The 13,837-nt window shown below is 38.5% G+C and overlaps 1 protein-coding gene across 1 annotated transcript; it reads left to right on the top strand.

Annotated features, from left to right (window-relative positions):
* Nucleotides 1-7,472: 7,472 nt before the first annotated feature.
* LOC126833131 (uncharacterized) lies at nt 7,473-8,156 on the top strand. The gene has a single exon (XM_050564284.1). The coding sequence runs from the start codon at nt 7,473-7,475 to the stop codon at nt 8,154-8,156; it is 684 nt and encodes a 227-aa protein (XP_050420241.1).
* The last annotated feature ends 5,681 nt before the right edge of the window (nt 8,157-13,837 follow it).

The raw sequence follows: 13,837 nt of genomic DNA, 5'->3' as shown, positions 1-13,837 counted from the left end.
ATAATCGCCTCAAGTGCGGCCGCCATAACACGGGCCGCTTTTATTTTTAATTGGTTCGCAAAACGCGAATTTAGTATACACGTCTACAATCGCTAAAATAAACGTGTATGTTTTATTACCTCGTTTCTTGGGACAGTGACCTCATGTCGATGAGATCAGCTGTCGCTACAAATCAGATTTAAAATATGCTAGAATCGGGCGTCTTGTAAACACCCTGCGGGCTGGCTTATGTAATTCTGCTGCAATGGCAGCCCTGATCGAACCGGCTGACATTGCTTTAAATAAATAACACGGTCGCTTCACGTAATTCTTCGACACACGAAAGTATTTCGGGTAAACACTATGTGTTACCTGCGTTGAGAGAACCGTGCAACAATGCTAATCGCTCAACGACTTCATTGATATCGTCATAATATACAAATTCATTCAAACGATTTGAAACCGGTTTGAACGTAAGACCCCCGGCCGACGAACCTGGTCTTCAACAGGTCCAGCTGGTTATCGGTAGGTGCTCACTGTTTTCAACGTCTAGCGGTTCCACCTGTTGCTCGTCGGGTCACTGACTCCCTTTCTGAGTGTCCGAGCAGACTGTGAGGGTCACTGACTTGCTTTTTTCCCGCGCGTTTGTCCGGGCTGACCGCTTCCTTTAAGAATGTATCTAGATTTTGCCCGCTTTTGGAAAATAACGGCGAATAATATGTTTGTACTTGAACCCCGCTTAGATTTCAATTTACCGTTGCTTTCACGTGAGCCCGCGTATGTATTAAAAAGTTTCTATATTCTGATAAATCCTGAGTTGTTACAACGTCCATACGGGGGGTTGAACTAAAGACCAATTCTTGTAGACCTTTAGTAAATTTAGTAACGGGTAAACTGCCGACTTAATATCATGTCCGTCGAGTTGAACTGTCTTATCACCCATCACCCAAGATCCGTCTTCTGATATTATTACGCCATAAGACGACTGGATTCAGTGTAAAAATGGACGTCTGTCTCACTCACGATCGACTCGGAGTCGGTCAATGCACTCTGGTCTACTGATCGTCGGGATGAGGTGGAGGGGAGACGGTGTAGATACGGCGTCGGTCGGTTTATTTAACTGAGACGCGATGTCTTCCAGTGGCCTTACTAACGCAGCTGCGTGTGTCCGTATAAAACTGGTTCGATTCGGACAAACCACGCCGCAAGGCGTCTAATTTCGTCTTGATATTTTTTTTAGCTTCAATAATTTCCCGTGTAAGCGTCACCGGGTGTTTGGCTGTTGCCCCACCGTCCACCATTGTGTGCGAGCGGTGTGGTATTACCTGATGTTCACGGCAACTGAACGTTTACAACGGGGGGTCGTTCACACAATATAACGATTTTTCGATGCACCAGACCTTTTAATAAAAACGTCCATACCTTGCTATACCGGCCCGCGTCTAGAGAAAGTCTTTGGCTATTGTTTAAAACCCGTACGGCCCAGAATTCCAGCTCAAACCGCACATTTCTTTGAACTCGGCAAACTAAAATTATCACCACAACAATGGTCGTCGAAAATATTTTAATGTTCGTTTCGTCTTGTTTGTATACAATTATTAAGTTAGCGTTATCTCGGATAAGCTGCTTAGGACCTTAGTAATGTTTGGGTCAAATAGAACGAGTCTAGATTGTTGTGTCGACCTCGGTGAAAAAATGACTAATATTTTTTGGTTTTTCGCCGACTACGTCGTCAAAGATGCAAACGCTAAAGTGTTTAAGTTCCTCGGTGGCATTACGGCATCGTTTTCAGTGAAAATTGTCATGTCGACACCGCTTACGTCATTGATAATCGATTGTAAAAGTTGATACTTGGGTTGATTCGGGGTATTCGTGTAAAGGTAAACATGTTGAAACTTTAAACCGTTAGGTGCCGTTAACAATTAAATAGTAATTTGTTTTAAACCGCACCGCTAGCCCCGCACAAATCGCTCTAGCGTTATTCGCCAATAAAGCACCGTGTCGAGAGCGTGTAGTAAGCCGATGCCTTACTCATATTATTATATATATATTTTATGTTTGTTGATGTGACGTCATTTTGACATCACATATAGGCTCTATATATTTCTTAATTATCCTTGACTGGCTTTTAATTACTACCGCGTAGTAAGCTTTGTTAATAGTTGTTTCCCTTGTCTAAACCTTGTCTAAAACCTAGTTTTATGTTGTTTATCCCAATATACTAATTTGCATATTAGTATATAAACTTACCTATTTTACTATACAAGGGTCAGTCGTAAGCCAGTCAATTACTACGTATATTATTATTATTAATATCATTATTGTTATTATTGTCAAAGTATAAAGAGTTTAATTAAATAAGTTTAAGTTTTACTTTTCAAAGTGTTTTTATTATTACTACAACCTCAAACATTCTCATTTATCTTCCTGTATGTAAACGCCCCTTGGGCTCACTACATATATTTGGTGTCAGAAGAAAAGTGGACTTTCAAGCTTCTATTACGTTCGGCGTAATTAGAAGCGCGAACACAACATCGTTCAAAAGCCACTGACGAAACGCTGTCCCTATCGGTGCATACAGCTGATCACTGTAGCCGATAGTAGCACCGCAGAACTTCAACCTTCTCGCGGTCAACAAACCCAAGTCCAAGCTTGGTCAACGATATCATACATCGTTGCAAAACCAATTTTTTTTTTGGTCAGTGTAAGGCACTGTCAAACCCAACATCAGTTGGTCAACGCTGCGGATACCCATTATCCAAGCGTTGTAAAATCCGTGTGTTCTATTTTTTTAATAAAATACACGGTCGACGGTAATACGTCGTTACACATTCATTGTGTAATCAACATCCTCATCGGCGGTCATTCCAAAACTGGTTATCACCAAGCAGTCACCCAGGTACAGAAGGAACCGACAACGCCGCAGACCCGTCCGTTTCCAGCTTCACATACAAATAAACACCAATCCTGCCCAACATCATTCATCCATCGTCCGTCGTCATGTCTCTACCACAGATGTGTTATTAATTTCAGTATTTTATAGTGCATACGCACAGCAAAACTATTCCATACAGGAGCTTCCACAGCCTTCTGGTATATTTTTTGAGAATAGAGGAACCATTAAGGTCATCACTTCAACGTGGACTCTTGCTGCTTATTTTAATACTCAATCATTTATACAGGACTCTACTATGTTAAATTATACAGTAGTTAAGTCTCAAAATTTATGTAAAAACAGCGAACATTTCACTTCAGACAGTAAAGATGCGTGTTGGTCATTCGTTAACGCTTTGCAGGCAACGGTCAACGACGCGATCGAAAAACGTTTTTTATTATTAGATTCCATTAGTCACCAAACTCGATCTAAACGATCAGCTCCTTTCGAAATAGTAGGGCAACTCGCTCATAACTTATTTGGAGTATGTGACGATGAATGCGTACGTAAATACAACTCTTATATAGCAACATTAGAGAGACAAAATTTAAATACATTAAAACTTGTCCAAAAACAAACCAAAATTATTAAGTTACTTCAAAGGGAATATTCTTTTCTCAACTCTTCATTATCTTTTTTAACAACTTCTATCGCTAAAAACTTTAGTGAAATTTCAGAGAATACATATGCCAATATTATGGGAAATTTTAACACACATGTTAAGTTGATTCTTGGTGCATATATGCACAATACTACGGTTTTGGCGGACATTTTGGGGTACGCTTCAACGGGGCACATTCACCCTTATGTTTTAAACAAACTAGAATTAATTAATAATCTTAAAGACATAAAGGTATCTCTTCCTTCAGGAACAGATTTACCTATTAGCGTTAATAATGACGATTTGGATGAGCTTATTCAATTATCAGATTTAGACATATTTGCTACTAATACTAACATTGTATTTTTAGTTAAGCTACCATTGGTTTATCAAACTCATTTAAATTTATATTCCGTTCTTGCTAAACCTGTTCAAATGTATAATACTAAAATTTATGTTTATATTAAGCCAACTTCACAATATCTAGCTATTAGTAAGTCACACGAGTATTATACAAGTTACTCTGACTTAGATTTATTAAGATGTAAAACCTCTAATTCTTTCCTATTATGTCCAGAAATACAAACTCTTCATCCCACGAATTTAAAACCTACATGTGAAATTACGTTATTTCAAAATCCAAGGTTTTTTCCTTCTAATTGTCATATTCAGTATCTCAATTTATCTTATTCTATTTTTCACAAATTGTATTCAAAGAATCAATGGTTATTCGTTACACCGTTAGACGTTCTTCACATTACGTGTGAAAACGTCACTGAACGCATAACAGCAACTATTGAAGGCGTAGGAATAATTTCTCTCAATGAAAGTTGCACAGCTTTCGGTCAAAATGATATACTCCTTCCTACTCCTATTTCTAATAATCATTATACAGATGTTATTCCTCATACAAATATTTTACCTCTCACGGACAATTCATTGGTTAATTATCCTGTTACAATACTTTCGGATTACATGTCTATTCATACTCTTAACGATTTGTTTAAATTAAAAGCAATTTATTTACAACCAGAGCACGATGAGTCGTACTCTCTTTTTATTACAGTACTTGTTTTGTTATTAATTAGCAATTTATTTTTCTTTCTCATATTTATTATTGTTAAAATTATTTCTAATAAACCACAAGTTAACGAAGGAACAGCTGAGGAATTAACTGTCCTTCATAATAATACAACCAATTATACTGATACACCTACTAATTACCATACACCTATTGTTTTAAACCAAAATAATGATGTAACAAATGTAGTTCATACAAGCCATTATGATGTACCACATTCAAATACTATGTACTCGGTCTATCCGAGACTTTAATTGTTTTTTTGTATAACTCTTTTTGTTTTCAAAATTATTTTCATTATTGTTAATTTGTATACTTATGTATGGTGTTGGATGTTTTATTTTTGCATTATTATTGTTTATTATGGTCTATTCTGGTTTATTATTGTTTGTCATTGTTTTTATGTTTATTGTTTTGTTTAAATTGATTATTTTGCGGAAAACCCATTGTTTTCAATGTGTTTTCCATCTTGTGGTGGGGGTGTAGTAAGCCGATGCCTTACTCATATTATTAATATATATATTTTATGTTTGTTGATGTGACGTCATTTTGACATCACATATAGGCTCTATATATTTCTTAATTATCCTTGACTGGCTTTTAATTACTACCGCGTAGTAAGCTTTGTTAATAGTTGTTTCCTTGTCTAAACCTTGTCTAAAACCTAGTTTTATGTTGTTTATCCCAATATACTAATTTGCATATTAGTATATAAACTTACCTATTTTACTATACAAGGGTCAGTCGTAAGCCAGTCAATTACTACGTATATTATTATTATTAATATCATTATTGTTATTATTGTCAAAGTATAAAGAGCTTAATTAAATAAGTTTAAGTTTTACTTTTCAAAGTGTTTTTATTATTACTACAACCTCAAACATTCTCATTTATCTTCCTGTATGTAAACGCCCCTTGGGCTCACTACAAGCGTAGCGCTGCTGGTGTAGGAAGTTCTATATTGCGTATAGGGAATCCGTCTTTCTGTTTGTTCAAAACAAACATCGTGGAGAGGGTGACTATAAATTGAACGCGAAGCGTTGAAATCCGTTTAAACGTCGATATATCACCAAAGGTCACAGTTTAATAAACCTGCAGTGGATTGCTCAACTCATTTATAAATAATTTTCCGTGCAAAGTGTGCTGCTGCTTGAAGATTGTACCAGTTTGTACCGCGGCAAAATGAAACGCAAAAGACGTTTGGGTATGGGCGTAAGCTTTAAGTCTTTAGTGTCAGCGGGTCGCCGTGCGATGCGCAAGGCATCCAGCAAAGACATAAATGTGCTAGCCGACACCGGGCTTGCCGCAGCACAGAAAGCGCGCTCAAGAGGTAACCGGAAACCCAAAATCCCTCGCACAATTCGCGTGCCCAAACTGGGCGGTTTTCTACAGATCTTGCCGTTAATTACCGGATTAAGCGCGGCCGGTAGTTTAGCCGGAGGGGTAACCGGTATTTTAAAAGCATATCGCGAAATCCAGCGCAGCAAAGACCAGGCCAGAGTCCCGGTAAAAGTCGGTGGAAATATTTATTTGCACGCGGGCAAAAAAGGCGGTGGATTGTATTTGAGACCGTATCGCGTGACAAAAAACTAATTAAAGCGCTCTTGCCGAAAAAAAAGGGCATTGAGCGATATCGATATTATAAAATACGCGTCAATTTTAGGATTACGACACTTTCGCGGTGTGTTCAGTAGGGATACGTTGCCCGCATCTGGCCCACATCGATTTGAGTGTGCTGTGGTTAATCAAGCTTTGGAAAACGACCGGGGTACGCATTGGACTGCTTATTATAAATGCGACAAAGTTACTCATTATTTCGATCCATACGGCGATCTTGCTCCTCCGCCCGAAGTTGAACGATATTTTCGAACTTGCTTGGTACTCTATAATTACGACCGCGTTCAAGAATACTCTACTTTCGTGTGCGGACAGCTGTGTTTAGAATTTTTATACGACCAACAAAATAATCGGCGACAATGAACCGGTCATTCACACTGTCGTTTCAAGGAAAAAAGAGCGAAATGACTTGTACAATTTTCCCGCCTATAGAACTGCACGGACAAGCTGAAATAGCCCTGTTGAGTTTACAGGCTTACAGTTCGTACCCGAATATCCATGATGGAAATAATGTTTTACGCGTAATTATACCCGACGGAATAGCAAAACATTCCTATAAAAATGATTATATAGATATTACAGTCCCCGTCGGGTCATACGAGATACGCGACATTGAATCGTTTTTGCAAAATCAATTTAAAGAGCAATTACCGCCGGGCGACGGTATTTGGGTTACAGCTAACGCGACCAGTTTGAAAACCGAAGTGTCGAGTTCACGTGATATCGACTTTGACGTGCCAAAACTCCATAGCACCGTTTCTCGGGTTTGAAAAAAAACGGCTAAAATCCGAGCGAGTACACGTTTCAGATCACTTGGCCGCGGTGAATTCATTGTTGTGTATTCGTGTCGGCTGTAGTATCGCCACGGGGGCTTATGTTAACGGCACCAACACACACGAGATATATGAATTTTATCCTTCACAGCCGCCCGGGTATAAAATAACCGAATCCAGTTTACACTTGATTTATTACCCCGTTTTAGTAAGGCAGATCGATTGTGTAACGCTCACTTTGACCGATCAAAACGGTCGATTAATTGATTTTCGCGGTGAACCAATTTCGGTGAGACTACACGTTAGAACCGTATTATAATGGCTCTAGTGTTTTGTAAAAAGAATCGTAAACGTGCACCGTCCCAACAAAAGTCTATTTTTCACCCGTTAAAAAGCGTCACGCTTTTAGCAAACCGAACAGTCGACCTTCAACTCGACCAGCGTTAACAGCAGACAGTGTTAAGACGTTAGCGCAATTAGGCTACAATGTCCGCAGCACTGCGAGACTCACTGGACGTAAATCAAAAGCCCGCGTTTGACGAGAGCATTACGAAACGTCAGTATCACAGTTATCAACCTTATTCTAACGTAGCTTTGGGCAATAACGACGAAATTCGAATCGCAATTAATCAACAGGATTTATACACTTTCCCGGCCGAATCATATTTATACATGCAAGGGACTATCAATAAACCGGCCACCGTAACGGAAGAAGTACTTTTTGTCAACAACGGCGCTATGTTTCTTTTTGACGAAATCCGCTACGAATTAAACTCTATTGAAATAGATAAAATTAGAAACCCGGGCATCACGACTACGATTAAAGGATATATTTCAATCCCGCACGGTTCAGTGCACCGTTATCAAAACGCCGGTTGGGATAGCGATGGCAATATCACCGGTACCTTTGAACTTTGCATACCCTTGAGTCATATTTTCGGGTTCGCCGAAGACCATAGAAAATTGATTATTAACGCCCGGCAAGACCTAATTTTGCATCGAGCCGCGTCGGATGTAAACGCGCTGAAAACGGCAAAGGACGGGTGTACTGTTACACTGAATAAACTACTGTGGAGAGTACCACACGTACACGTTAGCGATACCGTGCGGCTGAAGCTATTGAAAACCTTGGACTCGCGCCGATCGGCTTCGCAGCTGGGAATGTTTTGAATACCCGCATCTGCCGAGGACGACTAAAGTTTCTTGGGCCGTTAAAACCTCATCGCATACCGAAAAACCTCGGTACGTCGTGATAGCTTTTCAGACTAACCGGAAAAATAATATCGCTGCGGATATGAGCAAGTTTGACCATTGTTCGATAACCTCACTGAAAGTTTTTCTAAACAGTGACAGTTATCCGTATGACCCCCTATCTATCGACTTTTCTACTGATAAATACTCAGTTTTATACGACATGTACGCTGCTTTTCAAGAATCATATTACTCGGGTGACAGATCTGAAAATTCGCCTTTGCTGTCAAAGGCATTGTTCAAGTCAGAAGCACCCATTTTCCTATTTGACGTTAAATTAGCACAAGAGGCAGTGAAAACTACGACGTCAGATTTACGTTTGGAGATTGAATCGAGTATAAACATACCGGAATCAACATCAGCTTTTTGCCTTGTGCTACACGATAAACTTTTTGAGTATAATCCGTTAAGCGGCCAAGTTAATAAACTCCTATAGATTTAACACCAACACACCATGCTTGTACATACGTTTACCGTATACAGAGACCAGATATTAAATTTAAGTCAGCACCTTTTTTTTTTGGTTTAGCAAAATATATCAACATAAGGTATGTGTAATAAAATTATCCAACACAATTGTTCGATGAATGGTTTTTTTTTTTATTAATAATAAATATATACATTTTTTTTTTACAAATGGCATTTTTTTTTTTAAAAATTTAATTTTCGCCTAGCCGACGGGTTTTTTCTATTTATTAGCCTGGGCTGAGCTGCTGTTTGTTGCGCCTCGTCCGATGAAACAGCTTGTTCAATTAGCTGCTCCAACTGCACAACTTCATCATCCAGGCCCCTGGCTTGGCTGGGGTCAAAATCTGGACTCGGAGGGCTGGGCGATATATTACCAGTAGCAGCAGCAGCATCAGCGTCATCAGCAGCAGCAGCAGCAGTAGTAACGGCAAACGGGTCTTCTTGATCTATATTTAAAATATATATTTAGATTCTCAGAACGTATAATTATATGTTTTTTTTTGTTTACCAAATATCGCATCGATGGTTGCCTGCTCATCATTTGGTTGGATTGTTGATATGCTGGGAACATAATCCCATTCTTCGGCTGTAGTGCAAAAAAAAATTAATTATACCCTATTTCAGTACTCTTTATCGGTTTATAACTCACCAAATACTTTTTCTAAAACGCCCTGATCTTCCAAGTAAATAGGCTGCCTCTCGACCACATCATCATCATCCGAGTCATCGCAGAGGTCAATTATTCCCGAAGAAATATCCGACCCCACGCCTGACTCGGCAAACATGTCTGGTGAGTTTGTTGAAAAAGATAGCTCTATTGGCCGAGCATACTCTTCGTCATCGGTCTAAACATCAACCATAAAGTTCATCAAGCTGTTTATATTAAAATACGTTTGTACTTACGCTATAGTCGTCAAAGTAATTTCGGCGCCTCCTGTATCTGTGTGGCGTGTCGCTTTCGTCAGACATTGTTGAAACAAACTGTACGTCATTCGACCGTTTTCGCCAGTTATATAGCGCATTTTTTTAGCCATCTGCTCGTGACAAAAAAATTAACCAAATAAAAGTGAAATTTTTACTATGCTATAAATTTTTTTTTAACGGACAAATGCAAAATTTCATGTTTATTGCGTTATCGGTGCCCCCGAATAATTATCAGGTTCACCGTCTTGAGACACGAGCCGGCTGATATAATATTTCACCTGGTCGCAATTTTGTTCAGACCACTTTTTAATTAGGTTTAAATTAATTGTAACCCGCAACGGACATTGTTCACAGACGTCGTGAATTTCATAGCAGTCGTAACATCTGCCGTCGTTGTCGGCGTCACCGTGACCAGGAGGCCCGAATCGTTTACCACACTTTGTATTGTGTTCCGGGCGGGTTTGTAAAAACCCGATAAGCGGGCAACCTATTTGATCAATACAGTAAACTTTAAATTCGTCCGGCAGTAATCGCCTGAGGAAATCGCGTTTTCGACAATCCGTCGTAAATACGGTTACTTTACAAACTCCTATTGCAGGTGTCAAATTCCACCTGATTGAACGTTTTGCGTGCTCCAGACTACTGTATTTAAACGTCGTTGCGAAAGTCAGGTTTTCAAACAATGATATTATTTGAAGGTTACAAAAATTTGGAGCGATATTCCCGCAAAAAAAATCAACAACACTGTACTCTGTGAATATCATAATATTATTCAACGCCGCCGCAGCCGTTATTATCGCCTCGAACGTTTTACCAATACTAACACGATTTTGCACTCACTTTTAACCACCTGCCTGTCAGGTGTACTCGCACGGCACGACGTACAGTAGCACTTTCGAGTGTTTAGCATACCGTCAGCACCAGGTGGTTTTTCGCCACCGGCCGGAATGCGAAAATTATTCAAACTGCTTTACGGGTAACCCAAAGTAACCGTAGCTCTCCTGACCGGTTGATTTTTTTACTGTTAAGCCAAAAAATTCCGAGGATCAACTTTTTTTTTTTTTATTCTTTACCCCCCAAAAACACCTCGGTGTGTTGTTCTGTAATTGCTAATAAGGACTAATTTCAAAATTGGTGGGAGAAAATTTTTCTCTGAAATCATCGGGGGCCCCGATTCAGAGATCAGTTTTTAGTTTCAGTATAGTAACAACAATAATGGACGCCACCCAGAAGCAGCGTGCTGTCCAGTACTTGGTCGACGGTAAGTTGCAATTTTTTTTTTCAATGTTTTCAATTTTAATTTCGATTAAAATTTTTTTACGCTATACAGAGGAGCTACCAGCGTTAGTTACGGTGGATTGGGAGGTGCACTCCACACAAGCCACCCAAGACGGCCCCAGTACACAGCCGCCGTCGTCACCATCGGCTTAACATCATCCTCCCAGCCGATGCCCATTTTTTTTTTAAACTAACCGTATTATTATTATTATTATTATTATATTATTATGTGTGTGTGTGTGTGTGTGTGTGTGTGTGTGTGTGTGTGTACAAGTGTACGCATTTGAGTATGTTTTCTAATGATATCAAACGGATAAAGGTAACCATCACTTTTTTTTTTGTAAAAGGTATATATACTACATTTATTGTAATACAGGTAAACAATTTTTTTTACAAACTATTGCAAATGGTTTTAGATAATTAACAGGCGAGTCATATTTTTTTTAAAGTAAACTATTGCAAATGGTTTTAGATAATTAACAGGCTAGTCGTATAACAGATATTCTAAAAAATATTTTATCAATCGAATAAAAAAACAAACACACCAATACACATCCGTCCAATGGTCTGACATATTGTTTTGAATTTTTTTTTCAAATAACGTGTTCCATTTCTACATCGCCCACTGTGTCGACCACCGCGGCCAGTTGAGTTGTTGCAGCTGCCCTGTAAACACGTTATTTTTTTAGTTTAATATATATTTCCAACATTCTTAATTTTACATACTTATCAATTTGTTCAATAAGTTTGCTCACATCAGTCAAATGATCCCTTATTTCATTTTTCTCTTTGTTTTCCCCTTTGCTTTGGTCGGCGGCGTCGTCGTCGTTGTCGTTAACACTTTTCCACATCCTGTAATACAATTAATTATTTAAAATAATTTCATCGAAACATCAGCAGCAGCAGCAGCCGAAAGAGAGAGACGTTACCTGGCATAATCGTCGTCGACTACGTCGTCAAACAGTCGTTGAAAGTCCCAGCTATGGATTGGCGCGTCCATTGCTTTTGCTTCTAAGTTTTGCGGTGTCGATTCTTCCGCGGATAGAGACAGTAAGTACTCGTCCCATATAAATGCTACTATTCGTTGGTGATCGTAAATCAAAAGCTCCTTGTAAAACGGATGTTTCTTTCTCGGCATTAGGTTAATCGGCCAATTTATTATTATATTGTATATACCCTGTATGGGCGAGGTTAGATATCTTATAATAACCTCGGTTTTTATAACGTTTATTAACGCTTTACATTGGTCAGTTAACATTTCACTAATTACCGATTTTTCCGTCACTGCCCGACGCATTATTTCACGTTGCCGTTTAATCGACGTCAAGTTATTCTTAGTAATGATATTCGGTGGCCAGCGTATTCGATTACCAAATACGAGTTTGAAAAACAACGCGTTTTTTTAATAGTCAGCCCCGGTATGGGGATTACCGCTCTCTTACCGTCGTTGCCATTATCGTCAGACATTATTTTAATAAGATTGTCTAAAGTACCCAACAATCCGATAAACTTATCGTGTTCCATACACAAGCACGCTGTAGCACATACTATAAGTATTGCTTGTTTGTATGCACTGTTAATTTTTGACCATTCGCATCCGATGTGAATAAGTTTTCTCTCGTTCAGGTTAACCGTAAACACCGCAGCCGATATCAGCTGAGTATCAACCGTGTTGATATGTCTTCTCGGCAAAATTCTTATTTCTTTTTTCCCGTAGCCACTCATAGTACACACACGCACGCGATATCACTTCACAACTAGATAACCGTTCTAACAGAACTCTTCACGACGTACTACTGGTGGTCCCATTAAAAAGCCCCCTTTTATGTATCTAAGCGTTTGCATCCAACAGCCAATGATATTACAGTCTGTGTTCCGCGCAAATGCATTTCTCATAAATATTTTGTTGTCAGCTGCTGCTGCTGCTGTTACTGATAATTATCATTATTCAACTACACTCAAATGGCGCGCTTTTTTTTTTTTTCGTTATCATACCCCCGTGGATACCTTCGCCGTACAATTTTTTCTTTTTTGTTATCACTGATAACAATCTGTAATACCACATGGATACTCACAACCACACATTTTTTGATGCCAACATTTTCTTATCACTGATAACAAAAATTGATAACAATAATATTTTTTGATAAGGGAGGATCATCCTCGAGGATCACTGATAAGAGAGGATCATCCTCACCCAACTATACACTACTGATGGTCTTAATGCGTCAGCCAGTAAAACAAAAATACAGGTATTATTGTCTAAGTTAGAAAAAGAATTTGAAGTTAAACATGGTAACTTAGATTATTAATCAAACTATTTATTCTAGAAATATTATTAAACCTTTTATTCTAACGTTTTATTTCTGTGGGAAATTTAAATACACATTGATAAACCAACGACATTGGATGTTCACACAGATTTATTAGTACTAGAAGAAGGTCAAGTACCATATCGAAAAGCAGTGGGAAGTTTATTATTCCTGTCACAAATAACAAGACCAGATTTGACATTTGCAGTCAATTTTGCGTCACGATTTTTAGCAAAACCAACTAATGCTCATTGGTCAATCATCAAACGCATTATACGTTACGTAAAACATACAATTGATTATGGATGGGTTTATAAATCTGATAATAATTTAGATTTAAGAATATTTACAGATTCTGATTATGCTGGAGATTTAGAAACAAGGAGATCAACTTCGGGACATCTATTCATGTGGGGATCATCTACAATTTTATGGCAAGCTCAATGACAAGCAACGGTTTCTCTTAGTTCATCGGAGGCCGAATATATTTCAGCTAGCGATATTACGAAGAGACTAATTTAGCTTAAACGTTTTTTACAAGAACTTACTATATATGTGTACGTATATATATGTATGATAAACCTATATTATTCGTTGATAATCAAAATAAATATTCGT

The sequence above is a fragment of the Adelges cooleyi genome, unplaced genomic scaffold, assembly GCF_023614345.1.
Source record: "Adelges cooleyi isolate 19-005CV unplaced genomic scaffold, UGA_ACOO_1.1 ACOO_flye_CR_arks_rails_tigmint_CR_PRNA_19, whole genome shotgun sequence".
NCBI lineage: Eukaryota > Metazoa > Arthropoda > Insecta > Hemiptera > Adelgidae > Adelges > Adelges cooleyi.
This window is presented reverse-complemented; position numbering and strand designations above follow the sequence as displayed.

What these genes read in the sequence shown, in the direction of transcription:
- LOC126833131 (XM_050564284.1), top strand. Translation starts at nt 7,473, where the DNA reads ATGTCCGCAGCACTGCGAGACTCACTGGACGTAAATCAAAAGCCCGCG.